This window comes from the organism of the source record quoted next, unplaced genomic scaffold (genome assembly GCF_019419815.1).
Source record: "Pyrus x bretschneideri cultivar Hongxiangsu unplaced genomic scaffold, Pyrus_bretschneideri_v1 Contig12, whole genome shotgun sequence".
Taxonomy (NCBI): domain Eukaryota; kingdom Viridiplantae; phylum Streptophyta; class Magnoliopsida; order Rosales; family Rosaceae; genus Pyrus; species Pyrus x bretschneideri.
Genome location: NW_025999413.1, coordinates 3,044,161 through 3,062,568, shown reverse-complemented (window position 1 = coordinate 3,062,568; position 18,408 = coordinate 3,044,161). Strand labels below are relative to the sequence as shown.

The following is an 18,408-nucleotide window of genomic DNA, read 5'->3' as shown; positions in this document are numbered from 1 at the left end:
AAATAATGGTTTTAAACTCATTTTCACCAAAAACACTTTCAGTCATTTTAAAATCATATTCAAACGAGCTCTATTTTTTCAAGTTGTGTTTGTCTAACATGTGTTTCCCTTGGCTTATGTCCAATATACACCAAACAAAACCTCAATTTTCCAAATTATTGAATCAAATATTTAATAAAACCTTTTTTTTTTTTTTTTTTGAAGAATTATAGGAAATTATTTCTGTACTTGTCACTTTTATTAGACGAATTCGAAAAATTAGAACATAAAAGGGGAAAATAGAAGTGCGCAAAATATATTCCTTTATTATTACTTTAATTGGGTCGAAGTTTGAACCCAAACTTCAAATTACATAAAATTCACTATTTCTTTGAAATATATTAGAATATCACAAATATTGCAAAGAATGGAATTCCAAATTGATGTGTGGAATCAAATTAGAGCATGAATTTGTTTGAAAAAAAAAGAAGAAAGAAAACTAATTAGTTGACAAAAAGCAGATTGGCTGCAGATCAAGTGAGCTCCAGAGTGACAATTCACCATCACTACTCAGAGAAACATCCATTGATGATGAACCCTGCTCCTCCTGTTTCGAATCATTTCGTGGGTGTTCCGCCGCCGCTACAGTAACAACCTCCTCCTCTTTGTTCTTGTTACTGCACGCTCTCTGAAGGTTGCTCAAACACTCAGACACCCCTATCCCTTTCCCATTCCCCGATCCGATTCTCAGCTTCAAGCACTCGAGAATCCCATTGAAGGCGTAGAGAGAAGCCGAAAACTTCCTCTCGTACTTCATTCTCTTCATGGCGGCTCTCAGCATGGAAGGCTCGTCGGCATAGCTCTCAGCCTCCGGAGCCGGCTCCTCTATCTCCTCAGCAATCTCGAAAGGCGACGGAGAGTAGTAGTTTGAGTTGGATGCTCCGATATCATCGACAAACTGGAAGTCTATCACTCCAACTTGATCTCCGTTCACTTCCTCCTCTTCTTCTTGTTCTTGATCAACATCTTCCTCCGATCCTTCCGCTGCGAAATTTGCATCTTCGCCGCTATAAGTCTGTTGCGCCACTTCACTCAAGTTACCGTACTCCATGTGATCAGTTTCCTTATCAGTCAAGCATGATTCGAAGCTCGACGTCATGTAGTCAATGCTGCTTGCACTGATGTGATCAGTGATGATTTCTTGGTTGTTGTTGCTTGTGATATAATAATCTTCGGGATCGTTGAGAAAATCTGTATATTGGGTTTCGGAGAAATCGGTTTCTGTTGCTTGTTCGTGAAGATTTTGATCGTAGTGGTGATTGATAGGGAGAGGAGCAGAAGGAGGAAAGCAAGAGATGGCGTTGTTTCTTGCCTTCAACCTCTGAAGGAGGAGGTTTGTGATCTTCGAGGGCAAAGCTGGAGTTGTAGATTGCGATTGGGAACAAGGCCAGAAGTTGGTTCTGGTGTTGGCACCGCGAAGCAAGCAGGCAGCTTCGTCGTAGGCCCTGGCTGCTTCCTCCGCTGTGTCAAAGGTGCCTAGCCAAACCCTAATTTTTTGAATGGTGTCCTTAATCTCGGCCACCCATCTGCCGGAGGGCCTTTGCCGGACACCAACAAAGCGCTTTCGTGCCCTACGTGCTCCGCCTAGCTCGGCGACAGCGGAAGCTTCCTTCACCATCTCATCCCAAGCCATGGTTCCCACACCTGAAGTAGTAGTGTTTTCTTCCACTCCCTCACTAACTTTTCTCTTCCTTGCCATTTCTAGCTACTAGCAATCAATTTCTTTTGAGTTTATGCTGTATTTGCAAGTGGTTGATTTAATTGAAGTTGGCTCTGATGCTATTGTGCATATTTATAGGCAGGGGAATAGGAAGATTTTCTCATATGATTGAATCATTGAATGCTGAAATGGTCTTATCGTTTGTTTTTATTCCTTTTTTTCTTATTAGTCTCGGGCTATAAACAATAGGCCTATTTGTGGAAATCCTCCCTAAACTTGTAGCCTACTATTAATTTATCCCTTAAACTTAAATTTTAGCCAATTATCTTTCTAAACTTTTATTTATGGCCAAATTCTCATCTTTCATTAAATATCACACATTTCATCCATGATTCCGTTAGTTTGGAGGGCAAAATCATCATTTAGAAGCAAACATTTTTTGCCCATTTTGAATTAGCATCTTGGACATGTGGCATGCCATTGGAGGCTGTGGTTCTGTGGGTGGGTTTCGAAAACAGTCACACAGAGAGAGAGAGAGAGCAACAAGGAGCTATTGGTGTGGCGATAGGTGGGTTGCGAGAAGGTGGGTTCGCAGGGAGAAGGGAAGGGGGATCACGGCTTGAATCGAGAATATGGGACCTGCCACTGGAGGTTGTGGGGTGAGTGGGTTATGGTGGGGTGGTACCGGGACTGAATTTGAGAGAAAGGGTAGGCGAATGAATTTGATATGAGATTGGGGGTGGCTGGTGGTTTGAGATTTGGGGTGGGTGAGAAGGGTTACAACCGGGTAGAAGAGGGGAAGTGAGAGAGATATGGTTTTTTATTTAGGAAAACTACTGAAAAATGGCTTGAAAACTTTGAGTTTTAATGATAAGGACAAAATAAAAGATAAAGTGAATAGTACCATGATTGACTTTTTAGTGTAAAAATATGGTTTTTCATTAAAATGAACAGTACCGGAAGCTTTTCGTTAAAATTCTCTTTTTATTTTCTTTTTTAGATCTAATTTTTATTGTGAATCATGGATAAAATATGAGAAATTTAAACGGCAAAGGGGAATTTAACTATAAATAAAAGTTTAGAGAGGTAATTGACTGAAATTAAAGTTGAGGGGGTAAATTGGCACTAGGTTACAAGTTAAGGGGGTGTTTCAACAAATATCTCTAAACAATAACCAACTTAAAAGAGACCTCCAATTGTTAAATTTGACCCAGCCAAAGATGCCAATATGATCTATCTTCCATGCTATTATTTTTAGAAGGATAATACTTTTTGAGACTAAAAGGGCGACCTAAGCCAACAAGTCTTCCTGCTTTGCAAGGTTAGGGGATGTACTTTTACTCTGCAAATAGGCTATTTTCACGACTTGAATTTGTCACCTTTTGGTCTTGAGCAACCTTTCTGTTGGCCAAGGCTCGCCCTCAGGAGGGATGCCACACAGGGATTTTCTAGGTGGTTGACCATCTTGATACTACTCTCGCCCAAACTCGCTTCATTTTTTTTAGACTAATGTGACATTATTTCCTTGATGATGCTATTTGTTATCATAACAGTTGATTTGTTTGACACATATGACTAAACGAACTCCAAATGAAATGAATTTGGCTCAATATAATTCTTAGATTATGGTCAAAAGAATGAACTGTTCCAAATGTCTTATAATATAGTGAAATGCTATTACGTTACCAAAAAATGAAACTTTCATCCTTTTCGAGAACAAGAAGAGTATTGTCATTTTAAAAGTACATATCCCAAACTTAATTATATGAAATTGTGAGCTTGAAGTGGTCGTATCTCCTTGTACATGTATTTTATATGGTTTTAATAAACTATATTTTATAAAATTAGCGAGTTGCGTTTTAGCACCAAGGAGATATAAACATGGAAGTAGAGAAAGGGACTAATTGTACTCTTCTATTAAATATCTGATAAAACAGTTACAACTTACAAGTGCATCAGCAAAACAATTAATCAAATGATGCCCAAGATGAACAACAAATGGAGCCTAATTAGCCAACAGATGCTTTCTTAGTGAGCTAATTATAATTAGGGGCGGAATATCCATCGTCACTACAGGATAATTATATTTATTACACCAGATTAGAGAAAATTACCACCAAATTGGTCACCACCATTCCATTATCCTTGCTCACCCCTCATTAGAGAAAATTACCACCAAAACAAAATGGTTACGAAACAGCCTATAGAATTACATTTAAACTTATATATACTAAAAAGATTATCTCAAAAAAAAAAAGGGGTTACTAGCTTGATTGAAAACAAATTTTTCTGCACCAAAATTGTTTATCCAGTTTTCATTTTGAGTTCTCCTTCTCACAGTTTCGCTTTTATGAAAACAATAATACTAGCAACTGACTCTTTACCACAGTAGTAGAAAAGAGTTGAGTCATTGCATGACGGCATGAGTTCGAATTCCATCAGTGATTAATATGATATCTAACCTAACAAAATCTATCGTTGACAATAAATAAATAATAATAATAATTCTACGACTAACAACGTAAGTGAAACAATATCATTTTCATGGAATACCAACACTAAATTTCTAAGTAGTAGTTTGGCGATAGTTCCAATATCCTCCTCCTATCCCTAATAAAAAGGTTCTAAAAGACATTAGGCGCTAGTTAGGCGGCGGGCTGGGGCCTAATGTTTAGGGGGCTAGGTGGGGTCTAGGCAGGCGCCTAGGCGGACTAGACGGATTTAATTAATTTATTATATTTCATGTAAATAAGTGTCTATTTATACTAAATATATATATATATATATATATAATTTCATCATAAACTACAAAATAGAATGACATATATATTATGAGCTATTGGAACATAATGAAAACATGGGAAACAAGCATATAATGTGTGTTCATTTAAGTATTCAACAAGTTTCTTACAATTTATTGAAAAAAAATAAAATGCAAAATGAAAGTTATCTATTTTCTGTCTAAGTGAGTCGCAACCTAGACGAGTGCCTGGACGGGCTAGGCGGGTGCCTAGGCGGGCGCCTCATTTGGTCTAAGCGCCATTTCTTAATTTTCAAATGCCTAGGACATTAATCGGGGCAGTGACTAGCCGCCTAGCGCCTAGGCGGGGATTTTTAAAACAGTGATCAAAACTAAGGGCTCATTTGTAAGTGCTTTTAAAATGATTGAAAACAGTTTTAGAGAAAATGCTTTTAGGTTTCAAAAGCACCTGAAGTGCTTTATTTAAGAAACACCAATTATGTACTTTGTCCATGAAGTACTTTAAGTGTTTTTCTAGGATTTACTTGCATTTTTACTAAGAATTAGTGCCAAACATATTTTCACCAAAAACGCTTTCAACTATAAAAGCACTTCCAAACGAGTTCCAATCTATAAGAGCACTTCCAAACGAGTTCCAATACAACGGGTCTAAATATCTCCGAATGGTAAAGCCACTAGCTTTCTTTTGATAGGACAAAAATTAAGGGAGTGAGGATCCTCACTAGATCCTCTTTGTGAGGATCTCAGGGATCCTCAAATCACATTCGTTCATCGTACATCATGCGGTAAGAAATTATTGTAAATTTATTTAAAATTGAATATAAACAGTATTTGACGAAAACTGACTATATAATGTACGATGAACGAATGTGATTGAAAGATTTCCAGAATCCTCACAAAGAGAATCCGGCGATGATCCTGAGTGAATTAAGGGGCAAGCATTCTTTTTTCACCTTGGATGTGACTTGTGGTATTCACATTGCTTTGGGTAAATAGCCATACAATAAATTAACCTAATACACTTTATATTCATTAAAAAAGTTTAAGACGATCGATATTTACAAAGCCACCCTACAATGAAGCATGTCCAGCCCACTCTAACACATATTTAATTACATGATAACTAATAGTTATTATTTTTTAATGTCATCTTATTATATAATCATATATTTTAATTTTCTATTCATTATCTAAAATGTGGTTTACGTCACACAGCATGCTTACAACATGACATTGTTGGGCTTTTCCCAACTAGTATCTAAATTAAACAAAGTGAATAATAATTTTAAACTTAGAACTTCGAAATCTATGTCTAATAAAATGAAGAAAGATACCATCCGATAAATAATTTATGTACCTTTGACAAAAGTCGTGAGCTAATTCTCAAATTTTTATTCAGTTTTGTAAAGCTCTGCAAATGTTATTAGGAAATTATTTTTCGTAGCATTTTTCCGCACCGTAAGCTTCTTAAACGTGGTGTAGCACATTTAAGAGATGTTATGTATGTCAGATAACCGTTCACAATCCTATGTTCGAAATTTTTGAAAGAAATTATGTGTAAATTCTATCTACAATTATGAAAACATGAAGATTAATAAGTTATCAGCTTTGTTGGGTTGGTTAGTATTAAACAGTTAGTAACTTTGTTGGATTAGCGGCTGCTATGACCTCATAAAAAGCACAAGTTAGCAAGAACACACCAGTGAAGAAGATTTGAGACAAAAAAACAAAGAACAAAAAACACAAAGAAAATACAAAAAAGGTGGTAACAAAGATCAAATGGGGTAGCAAATCGAAGGGACTGTACGGCGGACATGGACATAGAGAAACGAACGCATCCGAGAGAGCCGAATCTTTCGACAGTTCACACTTTGAAGTTAACCATGAAAATATTAAAAATTAAAAACTAAATAAATTGCCTTCAACATTAAAACTTTGGATACAAACCACCATGGGGTGACAGTGATTGGGGACGAATTTCAGGCCAGTATTCCAAACAACACGTCCTAAGTTTCAATTTTTACCGTTGGTGAATTGCACAATGCTGATTAGAAGAGGCTAAAATACCTCTGTGAGTCTTTCCGGCTCCCAAAAAGGTAAACTGCCATGATGAAAGCACCAACTGGTCCATTATTGAGAAGAAAAGAAAAAAAAAACCTTAGGACACAAATTTATGATAAAAGTAAATCTGTAGGGATACAATAATTTGTATATATACCACGGTTAATGCATCTATCATATATGTTTAGCTTTCATTCATTTATATTTTTACTGCAACTAACGCTTTAGCGCAGTGGCAAAAAACAATCATACTTCGCACCATGGTGTGAGTTCAATAACCACCAATATTCTTCGAACAATTAATTATGTAACCCGTCATTGCTATGGCTATCTAAAATAAATTGTGCCCATCGACTTCTATTTATTTAATTAAGAACTAGCATTTGCCTACACACTTTGTGTGTATGAACACATTTTTTTAGAAAATGAGAAGGAGAGAGGGAGGGAGAGAGAGAGAACATGGGGGGAGTGTGAGGTTTTTGTTTTTGGTTTTTTATTTTTTTTAAATATTGAAGGTATTTTAACATCACTTGTAGGTGATGCTCCAATAAAAAAATAATAAAATTTGGACTTGTGAAATTACATTATTGTCTATTATTTTTTTTGTATGATAAAATACTAAGTAATCTTTTCACTCTCTTTTGATTGACAAAAAAAATTTCATTAATTAATACAAATCACAACCACCTTTACTTTTGCACGACTTACGTCACTTTTCTTTCTTTTTTTTACAAGAGAAACATAGATTGGACTGCATATCATGTGTTCATCATCCTGATTAATTTTAAATTACAAAGAAGATAATATTATTTAAAGTTAGCATGGAAAGAGAAGCTAATTGCGTAAAGTGAAACCTAAACTTGAAAGTATGCCAAATGTCAGCATCTTAAGCTTCCAATTTTTATAAATGTTCCTGTTTCTGGGGTAGGGGGAAGGGACCAGAAAATTAAGAATTAAAAATATGAGTGTGCGACATAATCACATAAATTATCGGCAAGGTTGACAAATGTCATGTTTATTCATGAGGAAAAAAAAAAAAAAAAAAAGTCTTCAATTATTAATCTGGAAAAATGGAACCGTTCCAACGTCCAAGAATGTTGCAGAAGTTGTTTTTTGAGTTGACAAATGGAACTTCAGAACCACCCACAATTTACGGTTAGTTAAGTTAATTGAGAACAAAGTCTACTTTACGACTGTTAACGGTATATCAAGTCAATCACATACTATCATGTGATATTTCAAGTTCAAGGATGAAAATGCCCTTTGACACAACGATGTTTGAATGAAAATACACGTTTTTAAGCCACTGACATCAATAAAAACATAAATGATATTATCGATATTACAACGATAGTTAATGAGATAGTAATGAATTTAATCATTGAATACGTTACAACTCAATTGTACTCCTCAACACTAAGCGCTCGTCTGCGAGGACCAAAATCACTTACAGAGAGAAACACATGAGAAGTGCTTCTTAAAAAAATCACACGGCTAACAAGCTAAATGAAATATCACGTATTTTACACACGGCTAACGCGCGCCACAGGCTGTTTTGTTCTTTTCTTTTATATTTTTGTACAGACAGGTAAGTTCGTTTTTATGTAAGAAGACAACCTGCTTACTTTCAGACTCCAGCTTGAAGAAGGGGAGTGCTGTGTCCATCAGTGCTTCGCGGATGATGCATTGGCATCAGAGCTGGATCCCTGTAAGCAGTGCTTAACTTTTCATAAAATGCAGAGATTCTAGGATCGTTCTCGTCTTCTCTATCTTTTTTAATCAAACACTGCATCAAAACGCGGTAATAAGGTTCTTATATACATGCCAAATCGTCGGCTGAGATATATATTCCTTTAGTTTTTTAATACAACGAACCAAATTAAGAAGATTATAACCAATTCGACATCACTGTCAGATATCGATGGTCTGATGAGATAGGGTATATGCAGGATAAGAACCAGATTTGGAACATTGACCAACTATAATTCCGTTGCAACTGAAATGAACGATAAGTTGATAGCATCAGTGCAGACATACCTCAGCCGGATAGGCTTTGAATATTGGAAGGAATCGTTTGCGGCAGTACTCATTGAAAAGAAGCGTGAGAATCGGAAGAGGAATGGTCAGACTGGAAGCTAAGGGAACCTTTTTGAGCCCAAACATTCCAATTGCAATGATGTGCATCAGCACCAAGGCAAAAATTGTTGAATTGTGCACTGTTGGCCAAAATTTTCCGTCGGTTTCATACTTGGGTGCATATACATTCAGAAACTGTCCAAAATTGTCAATATATGTCATCAGAATATAAATAAGCAAAACTTGTTAAATACAACGAAAAGTACAATAAAACTTTGATCAACGACCAAATACAAACTTAGATGGTACAAAATACGAAGTAAAGTTGAAGTGTCAGCCTACTTTTTGAATAATAAGTTAGCAACTCAACTGAATAGGATCCTATATGAGCTTCTAGATCACTAAAATGAACACAAAATTCAAGATGTAACAACAAAGCGAAAAATTGATCATGCAGAAAGCTTCCTTGTCTGAGGTTCGGAGGTGCAAGAGGAGATTGGGGTTGCACCGATTTTTTAATTTTATTTTTCATCACCCTTGCACCAATATTTAGTCATGAGACAACCTACATTTTGGAGGTTCAGTCTGATCCATTTGAAACGCTAATAGGTACTAAAAATTACCCAATATGTTGCATTGGGACTTTTCAAAACATGACGTTGTATTGTGTCCTTAATACGTACTTCCCATCCATGTCCATCTTCTTTCTAAATTAAATTATAATTGGTTTGTCATAGTTAGAGAATAATTTTTCACAAAGAGAGATCATCCAACTAACCTGGTTACGGAAGATTATGTATCCCAGACAACAGTAAACCAATAGGAACGGGAGAATTAGTGGAGCTAGGAAGAAATATGTTATTCCAAGGAGTTCAAAAAAGAGAACTCGAGGAATTTCACTATGGTATGGAATTGAAGGAACCTCAAATTCATCATCTTTTCCTGAAAATGGTCTTTTTATGATACTCCAAATCAGGGGACTCACGCGGAAGAGTTCTGAGGCTAGAAGACTGGTCCATCCAGATGTCACAACATATGCAATGAAGAATGATGCCTGCATCCAATATAAGAATCTATATAACAACCTTCATCATGAAATTCGTGATGCAAACAATTGGTTTCAAAAGTTAAAGATACAGCATTTCAGCGGAATCTCAAGTTTACCAGACAAATAGAGTAACATATGACCATAAAAGGACCACGGGTTTTTGGTTGATAACAAATTTTCTTCACATTATCACCAATATTATAAATTGATGACGATTGAGGATAAGTTTTTCAAAAGTTATGGATCAGGAAAAAAATGACCAGGAAGCAAAGTTCAAACTTACAACTTTGTGTGAACCCTTTAAACAGTTACACAACGTAATGAACTTGCAAAAAGCAACTAAAAATTAGTATGATTATTCTAGTGAGAGGAGAGATACATGCTAACGTGACATATGTATTTTTACCTGTGCTGGAACAGCATCAGCAAGTATCCCCGGAATCTTTTTGGGCTCAAGAAAGATATTGAACCGATAGAGAACTGTTCCTGAAAGTGTATTTGCCAAGAATATATTCCATATTGTGAACCACAACATCTTGCCGCATGCACTTTTTTGTATCTGACTGAAAGAGATGTATCCTTCCATGGAAGACAACATTATCATGATGGGTGGCACAAAAGAAAGGAACAATTGGAGAATAAGACTTGGAAGATATCCTGTTATGACTTCACTGACAACTGTTCTGAAAGTCAAGAAAATCGTATGATTCAGCAGATCGTAAATAAAACAGTAAATTAGTAAAAGTGATAAATTCTCACTTACAGGTCCAGTACGCTTTTCAGAAACGGAAACCAGGCTTCCAACTGCTCAAGATGAGTAAGGCCTTGCACAATTACAACTGGAATGAGGAACAGAATTGTAAGAGCAGTATATGCAACCACCACCACCAGCTTGGAGATCCGTCTTTTTATAAAAGATGCAGAAAAGAAGGGCCAGTGAACGTCCTGGGGCTCCGGGGCCCTCTCAGTAACCCATTCTGTGGGATTTGCTCCTTGTTGAATGTGTAAAGCTACTGCAGCACCAAGCCGAGACTTGAACGACACAAAAGCAGCTCCAACTTCCTATTATTAATATTTTGGGCATTCGCATCAAATTTCATGTTCATATAAATCAAACAATTTCAGAAAAATCTATTGGAACTCTGATCTTTTTTCCTCTAAATTTCCGATATGTCTTTTACAAGTCAACATGTAGGTATGCATGTTTATTCATGCAATTCGTAAAGCCACCATAACAAAAATAATAAGAGGAACAGTGTGTGCTACTCATTTCTATTATTTTTCCTGAATACTTTTGTTTCAACTCTACAACAACAACAACAACAAAGCCTTATCCCACTAAGCGGGGTCGGCTGTTTGCTAAATGAAGTCTTAAGCAGAGGAGGACTTCTTTAATACCATCAGCAAACAATTACTATCACTCTTTTGAAAAAAACAATAGCATGAATACCTTTCCTGCCACTGACGATTGCTCCATTCTCACATTATCTTCTAAATCATCCAATTTCTTTCCATAGTGATCTAAAACATCAACTTTGCGTCCAAACAGCCCCCAACAGCCATCACACCTTAATCTTTGCTGAGTATTAGTTTCTGATCTCAGACGCACGAGCTTTCGGTATAGCTTCCCCGCATCACTCTACAAGGAAAAGAAAATGAATTGTTCTCATATCTCATTGATAGAGAAATGTTAATTGTTACAATTTTGTTCAAATGCTCTCTGGTTTGATGTTTCAGAAACCAAAAAAAATATAAAGTACGACTGATAGCCAGGCAGTGCGGGATGAAGCAAGTAGAAGGGGACTCTGGAGTGTGATGTGTAATAACCTAAATAGGATACACATAGTAATTACAGAAGCACCAAGCGGGGCTTTAGAATACAACCAAAAAAATTAACTCGTTGGGGCTTAGTCTGATACTCATCAAAAACTAATTAATTAATTAAAGGTTGTGAAAGCTTAGCCTCGTAAAAATTAAAAAGTCAATCCAATGAAGATGATGGAGCTCGAGAACAAATTAATTCATAAAGCTTTTGTTTTTCAGCAAAGAATAATGAGGTACTGAGGGTGCATAAACAGATATATGATGTGTTTGATTATCTGCACACATTTCCAGGACTATCTAATAAAAAATGCATTCGAGCATAAGCACATGTCAGGATTATACATAACAGAATGCTTACAGTGAGACGTTGGAGTTTGTTAGTTCGACGAACCATTGAATGTGAAAGATATGTAGAAGGATAATACTCTGTAAAAAAATTCTCAACAGTTTCACTGCAGCTGCTCCCAGATGAGACTGGAACAGCACGAACTAATACTGTAAACTGATGAGGCTGAGGTTTGGATGAATAGAAGTGAGCAATTCTTTTCGATGAGATAAAGCTATATTCCTGCAGTTATAGTCATCAAGTTGAAATCACAATTGATTCTTTCTTTTCGACGAAACAGAAAATTGTGATGGAATAAGCCATGAAAGAGAAACAAAAACCGACTTACATAATAAAGAAGATAGCAGACGACTCCAGTGAAAATGTATGCTGCACAAAAGTGAACCCATAACCTTGGGGAAACCGAAACAGATAATCAGGGTATCTTCAGAATAATTTTACTATGCCTGCTATATATGTAATAAAATGTACTTGAAAATGAACTAGCAACAACAAAGAGGAAAACTCCACAGAGACGTACATGCTGAAGTTATTTTGAACAGCAAGTGAGAAAGTTATTCAACCAACATAAGTCTAAATCTGGGTATTAGCTCGAACAACTTCACTCGCACCTCCTAGTCTATGAGTGTACAAGCACAAAAAGTAAGAGAAAACTCCAATACAATTGCCGATCTCTAACACAATATATCCAAAGTAAGCTTATATTTAAAAATTCTCCCAGAGAAATTAGAAGACACATCAGAGACCTATATCCAAATGTCAACCCATGTGCAAAAAACTGCTATCCCGCCTTTCGTTGGCTTTAAATGTGCAAGCATATAGAAAAGCATACAACTTGGTTACAACGATTGCCAAGGGAAATCCGGTACATCCTAATTCCTAGGTTTTTCACTTTAAGCGACTCACTAACTTAAAAGGCCATAAACTCAATAGAATTGAAAGCCAACGAAGACGAAAATTACTGCATTTGGGGAACAATGTGTTGAAATATGAACCGTAAACAGAGTTTAGCTAAAGCAACAATTAACCAAAACAGTAATAACAGACACTGTTCAAATACTGTAATTTTATGTCAAGTAAAAAACTTTGGTCATCAAAATTCCCACAATGAAGTAAGTAATTACCATTTAGAGCCAACATTCACATTCGAAATGCTGAAGGAGTCCAAAGACTTGCTGGGCAAATCCGAAATATCAAAATCCCTATTCAGCTGGTTCCCCAGATAATTTATCGGAAGCAGAACCAAAATCCCAACAATCCCAGCAAACCCAAACACTCTCAAACTGCATCAAAACAAAGAAACAAAGCCCAATTCAAATACTCACCCAAAATTAATCTCAACACACCCAGCAAACCGAAATACTCTCAAACTCCATCAAAATTAACAAAACCAAACTCAAATAGGCACCCAAAAATACTCTCAACACACCCAGGAAGCAGCACACCACCATTTTCTTACCCCCCACTAACCTGAAGATAAAAATGCGCATGAAGACGACAGCATCCAAGCTGGTGACTGACAGAAGCTCGTCCTCAGAGGGCTGCCACGCCCTCCGCACCCAACCCGCGGTCGGCAGCAGCCGCTCGAAATTGAACTTGTTGCTCTCCTCCAACTCCTCCTTGGCCGCCACCGAGCGCGGCGAATAGACATTGAGGTAACTGGGTTGCTTCCTGAGTATTGAATACAGAGTGAAGAACAAGAGACAGAGGGCGAGATTGATTCCCACCGACGTTAAAAGCGCCGAAACGATCATTTCTTCGGAGCAAATGGATCGAATTCAAATAGGCACAGTTCAATTTTCGAACTTTGATCTAGTTGATTGGGAAAGTGATGAACTTTCAGCAGGAAGCAACCGACTTTTTCGAACTTTGAGCAAAGTTGAGGGTAGAGGGGAGGGGTAGGATGGAGATTTGAGCCTGAGAGTTACTGTGCAACGGAATGTATCTCCCTTTGTTTTTCGAAATTGACGATTGTACCCCTGTGTCCGCGTTGGCTCCCGCCATGTACCCCTGGGACTTATATCTGTTCAACAGAATGAACCGCTCCTTCGATTGCGTTTCGACAGCGGCCGGCGCCGCCTCGTCGTTGCCGCCGTCCAAGAGACCAGCGTTCTTAAACAAATCTGAACTCGAGCAGTCAGCCCTCCAACTCCGCCGAGAGGAAGCGGAACAGCATAAAAGCCGACAACACCATCATGTCGTCCCGAATCCCTTCAATTCCGTCCCCGCCACCGATTACCATCGCGACCGGGAATCGGAGAGGCGGAATCGTGACCGAGACCGGGAATGGAACCGTGATCGTGAACGTGAATAGGAGGCCAGGCAGCGGGAGCGAGAGAAAGTGCAGGAAAGGGAATGCCAAGTGAGATGAATGGTAGTGTTTTAGGCAGGGGCAGGAAAGGGAATTTAAACTTATAAGTCATAGGTAGCTCTCACTTTGAGGCTGTTTAAGAAGGAGAAATTTTAGCACGACGGTCACACATATTATAACACGAGTGAATTGATAGTACTACGACGATCACACCAAAACATTACTCAAAAGGAAAGCAGGCTGGGACGGGCAGGTGGGTTCAGTGCCCCTTGTTTGGAGGAAGGCGTCTGCAACTTTCATTGTTGTGGATATGAATCAAGCATTACATTAGGAACAAAATTCGTTGTTCACATCCTTTTTTCTTACTGTTAGCTGAGGGTGCGCAATTACCTTACTGCACAATTTCCTGGTGGAGCAAAACCAAGGAAACTGTGCAGCACTTAACATGTTATGGTTAGGTGGTCCTTCAGTTAAAAGTCTAGAGACGACTTGCGAGCAGCATTTGCAACCTCTGAACTGAAGTCTTTGCAAATACTTCAGATGAGGCCTTGTCCGGTTGCTCCCACCACCCACCCACCACCAACGCCGGCTGGCTTCATATATTAGTCCAACTTGTACACTAAATTCCCGTAGCGTAGACTTCGGGTGGTCCACCCACCTTCAATCCTACTCCACATATCTCTCGAGACTCTTACCCACGCCTGCCGGCGAAATACTATGATCTATCCTTTCTTAGCTACATTCTTCTCAGCAAAAGCTTAGAAATCACTTTTTCTTATTTTCTTTGAGTATTTCTCTCCAAGCAATGGGTAACATTGTCTCAATATCCCTGCCAAGCGATCCCATTTTTGAATCTTCCTGCTGGGGTTCCCTTATTCAACAGCCAAAATACATAAGTAGGCTAAAAAAAAACCTCGAAGCTCTGGGTCATTCTTTTCGAGAACTGACCGCTTTGAAGGCTGATGTGTTGAGAAAGGTTGAGGTTTCAGAGCTGCAGAGATCCATGAAGCGATTGAACCAGGTACAACTGTGGATTGAAAAGGTGGAAAAGATTGAGAATGAAGTCGCAGAAGTTGAGCATGGTCGAGTTCAAGAAATTCAGAAATTGTGTTGCGGAGGTTACTGCTCAAAAAACTACTTGTCCAGCTTCAAGTATGGAAAAAAAGTGTATAAAAAGCTGGCAGAAGTCGATGCTTTAAAGAACAAGGGCGTTTTTGCGGAGGTCGCAGAAGAAACCTTCCTGGCAACTTTAGTCCATGAAAGACCTATGGAACCAACTGTAGGCATGGAATTTGTGTTTTATAAGGTTTGGAGCCAGCTGGAAGATGAACATGTGGGAATAATTGGTTTGTACGGGATGGGAGGGGTGGGTAAGACTACCCTACTGACCCAAATCAATAACAAATTGCTCCATGTTGATTTTGATCTCGTGATATGGATTGTGGTATCCAAGGACCACAATGTTGAAACTGTCCAAGATAAGATTGGTGACAAGATTGGGCTTTCCAGCGACTCGTGGAAACAAAAACAGCAGTCAGACAAAGCTGAAGACATCTGCAGGCTCTTGAGCGCGAAGAAGTTTGTGTTATTGTTCGATGATATGTGGGAGCCTATTGAAATAACCAAATTAGGGGTTCCTATTCCTAACCCACGCAACAAGTCTAAGATAGTCTTCACAACTCGCTCGGAGGATGTATGTGGTCAGATGGACGCTCAAAAGAAGATTAGAGTGGAGTGTTTGGCATGGGACAAGGCGTGGAACTTGTTTCAGGAGAAGGTTGGGAGGGAGACACTTGGTATTCACCCAGATATTCAACGACTTGCTCAAACTGTGGCAAAAGAGTGTGGAGGTTTGCCACTCGCACTAATTACTGTTGGTCGGGCCATGGCTTGCAAGAAAACAACTCAAGAATGGAACCATGCGATTCACATTCTGAAAAAATCTGCGCACGAGTTTTCAGGTATGGAGGATAAGGTGTTCCGTCTATTAAAATTTAGTTATGATAATTTAGCCGATGAGAAGGTCAGATCTTGCTTCTTATATTGTGCTCTATATCCAGAAGATTTCTTTATATTTAAAGATGATTTAGTGTATCTTTGGATGTGTGAGGCAATGTTGGATGAATATGGGAGTGTAGAGGAAGCAAAAAACAAGTGTTACGATATTATAGGAACTCTTGTTGCTGCATGTTTGTTGGAAGTTAACTTAGATATGGTAAAGATGCATGATATGATTCGTGACATGGCATTGTGGTTAGCTCGTGACTGTGCAAAAGAAAACGACAGTTTCCTTGTCCATACAAGTGCCCATGCAGCGCCGGAAGTCAAAAAATGGAAAACTGCAACAAGGGTGTCGTTGGTAGATAATCATATTGAAAGTATAGGTTGAAACACCAAAATCTACCAAGTTGTTGACCTTATTGATTCAAGGAAGTTATATTAGCAGAAGTCCTCTCAATATGATTGTTGATGGCTTCTTCGATTACATGCATAAGCTGCGAGTTTTGGATTTGTCTAGAAATGAGAAGCTAACCCAATTGCCATCTGGAGTTTCAAACCTGATTGCCTTACAGCATCTGAATTTGTCTAGGACTGGTATAATAGAATTGTCGATCGAATTGAAGGCCTTAGTAAGGCTGAAATATTTGAACTTGGAGCATACAAATCAACTTAATTTTGTTCCACCTGAAGTAATATCAAATTTTCACATGCTAAAAGTTCTGAAATTGTTCGGCTGTAGTTCTTCAGACAGAATTCTTTTTGGTGGTGAAAGAGCCCTGATAGAGGAAATCGAGGGTTTGAAACACCTTGAGGTATTTACTTTGACCATACGAAGTAGCTATTGTTTCCAAAAATTGTTCAGCTACAACATAATAGTGACCAGCACTCAGTATCTACACCTCTCGGATGGCAAGAACTACTCAAGCGTTCTAGATATATCATCTCTCGCGGACATGAAACATCTGCGTGGCCTTCATATCAACGAATATCCTAATCTGGAAGAAATGGAGATTTATTGGGCAGGACAAGCGCCTAATGATCCTCGGAACGCAATGATGAGAAACCAAAGTCGCTTCTGTGGCCTTGAGTACGTAGATGTATGCCGGTGCCCAAATCTCAAGGACCTGACATGGCTCGTTTTCGTGCCCAATCTCAGAATCTTAGAAGTGCGTGACTGCTCTGAAATGGAGAAAATAATCGATTTGGAAAGATTTGGTAGAATGGCAGGTGCGGTGAAAGAACAAAATGCTTTCGCAAAACTTACAGATCTGCATTTGGATTCACTACCACGGCTAAGGAGCATATATGACAATGCCTTACCATTTCTGCATCTCAACCAAATCTTGGTATATGAATGTCCGGCGTTGAAGAAGCTGCCACTCAACTCTACCAGTGCCGAACGACGTAATCTCATTATATATCAGGGGACAGAAAGAGTGGTGGAATGGCTTAGAATGGGAGGATGAAGTTTCTAGAAGTGTTTTTCTTCCCTACTTCATGTTAGAATTCGGAGAGGTTGTCAGAACAGATTTCAAAGAAACTGATTTGGGGCAATTTTCAGATGATATATTATTTTTCTCCTCAAGGAGGAAATATATATTGTACAAAGACTTGTAAAACAAGAAAGATGATTAATATACTCCAATCTAATTACAATAGAAGACGAATCATAATACTTTATGTACATACGACGTATGTTAACATTGATTCTAAAGTTGGTGCATAAGTATCTGTGGTGCTCAACTTTCATATGCTTCGAAAACAAAAGTAGATGAATGCACTAAAGAACTAACTTGTTTTCTTTCTGCATTTTGAATCGACTGAAAATTTCAGAGAACTCAATGCTAAATCATTCATTTGTTTATTTCGTAAGAAAAATATGTCATTCACCTGTTGAATTTAAGTTGAATGTCACATTCTAATTACCTAAACTATTCCAACAGTCCATTTTAGAATCAAACTCAGTCGAGCTTAAGAAATTAAGTCCGATAGAGTTTAAGAAATCAACTGATCAACAAAAAGAATCCAATCCCAGAAATAAACTCATAAACTATCCAAAGTTGTGTTCAGTTACTTGTAATATAAAATAATTATATACTATTAAAAGAAGAAAGCTACGTTCCATCAAGAAAAATCAAATCCAGGTAAATTCACTAGCTCAAACTTAGGAAAACACACATAAAAACAAAAATAAAAGAGAGAAACGACATACACTCGCGGATGGTGCGCCAGACGATCTTAGCCGGGGTACGAAAAATGGATGGGACCATGGGAAGGCTGA

General features: G+C 38.1%; 3 protein-coding genes across 5 annotated transcripts; 1 reads left to right on the top strand and 2 right to left on the bottom strand.

The window, feature by feature from the left end:
* Positions 1–119: 119 nt before the first annotated feature.
* On the bottom strand, positions 120–1,907 carry LOC103951091 (ethylene-responsive transcription factor ERN2-like). The gene has a single exon (XM_009362370.2). The coding sequence runs from the start codon at positions 1,736–1,738 to the stop codon at positions 479–481; it is 1,260 nt and encodes a 419-aa protein (XP_009360645.2). The 5' UTR covers positions 1,739–1,907; the 3' UTR covers positions 120–478.
* A 5,926-nt stretch (positions 1,908–7,833) lies between these two features.
* LOC125474384 (CSC1-like protein HYP1) lies at positions 7,834–13,587 on the bottom strand. 3 transcript variants are annotated; one of them, XM_048577961.1, is made up of 10 exons: positions 13,286–13,587; positions 12,940–13,098; positions 12,144–12,207; positions 11,828–12,037; positions 11,096–11,284; positions 10,409–10,707; positions 10,052–10,328; positions 9,376–9,651; positions 8,559–8,792; positions 7,834–8,307 (listed from the first exon to the last, which is right to left on the bottom strand). In XM_048577961.1, exons 1-10 carry the CDS (start codon positions 13,567–13,569, stop codon positions 8,149–8,151), a joined length of 2,151 nt encoding a protein of 716 aa, XP_048433918.1. In that variant the 5' UTR covers positions 13,570–13,587; the 3' UTR covers positions 7,834–8,148. The 3 variants fall into 3 exon arrangements, with proteins under 3 accessions (XP_048433918.1, XP_048433919.1, XP_048433920.1); XM_048577962.1 differs by having other exon boundaries at positions 9,583–9,651; XM_048577963.1 differs by lacking the exon at positions 9,376–9,651.
* On the top strand, positions 13,449–17,593 carry LOC125474216 (probable disease resistance protein At5g63020). The gene is given in 2 exon segments (XM_048577650.1): positions 13,449–16,509; positions 16,511–17,593. Coding segments are annotated over 2 exon segments (2,661 nt in total). The 5' UTR covers positions 13,449–14,931.
* Positions 17,594–18,408: the final 815 nt, after the last annotated feature.

What these genes read in the sequence shown, in the direction of transcription:
- LOC103951091 (XM_009362370.2), bottom strand. Translation starts at nt 1,738, where the DNA reads ATGGCAAGGAAGAGAAAAGTTAGTGAGGGAGTGGAAGAAAACACTACT.
- LOC125474384 (XM_048577961.1), bottom strand. Translation starts at nt 13,569, where the DNA reads ATGATCGTTTCGGCGCTTTTAACGTCGGTGGGAATCAATCTCGCCCTC. An exon ending in GTGAATGTTGGCTCTAAATG is followed by an intron (nt 12,208 to 12,939) that starts GTAATTACTTAC and finishes GGTTTCCCCAAG; the next exon opens with GTTATGGGTTCACTTTTGTG. An exon ending in TCAAAGCCTATCCGGCTGAG is followed by an intron (nt 8,308 to 8,558) that starts GTATGTCTGCAC and finishes GTTTTGATGCAG; the next exon opens with TGTTTGATTAAAAAAGATAG.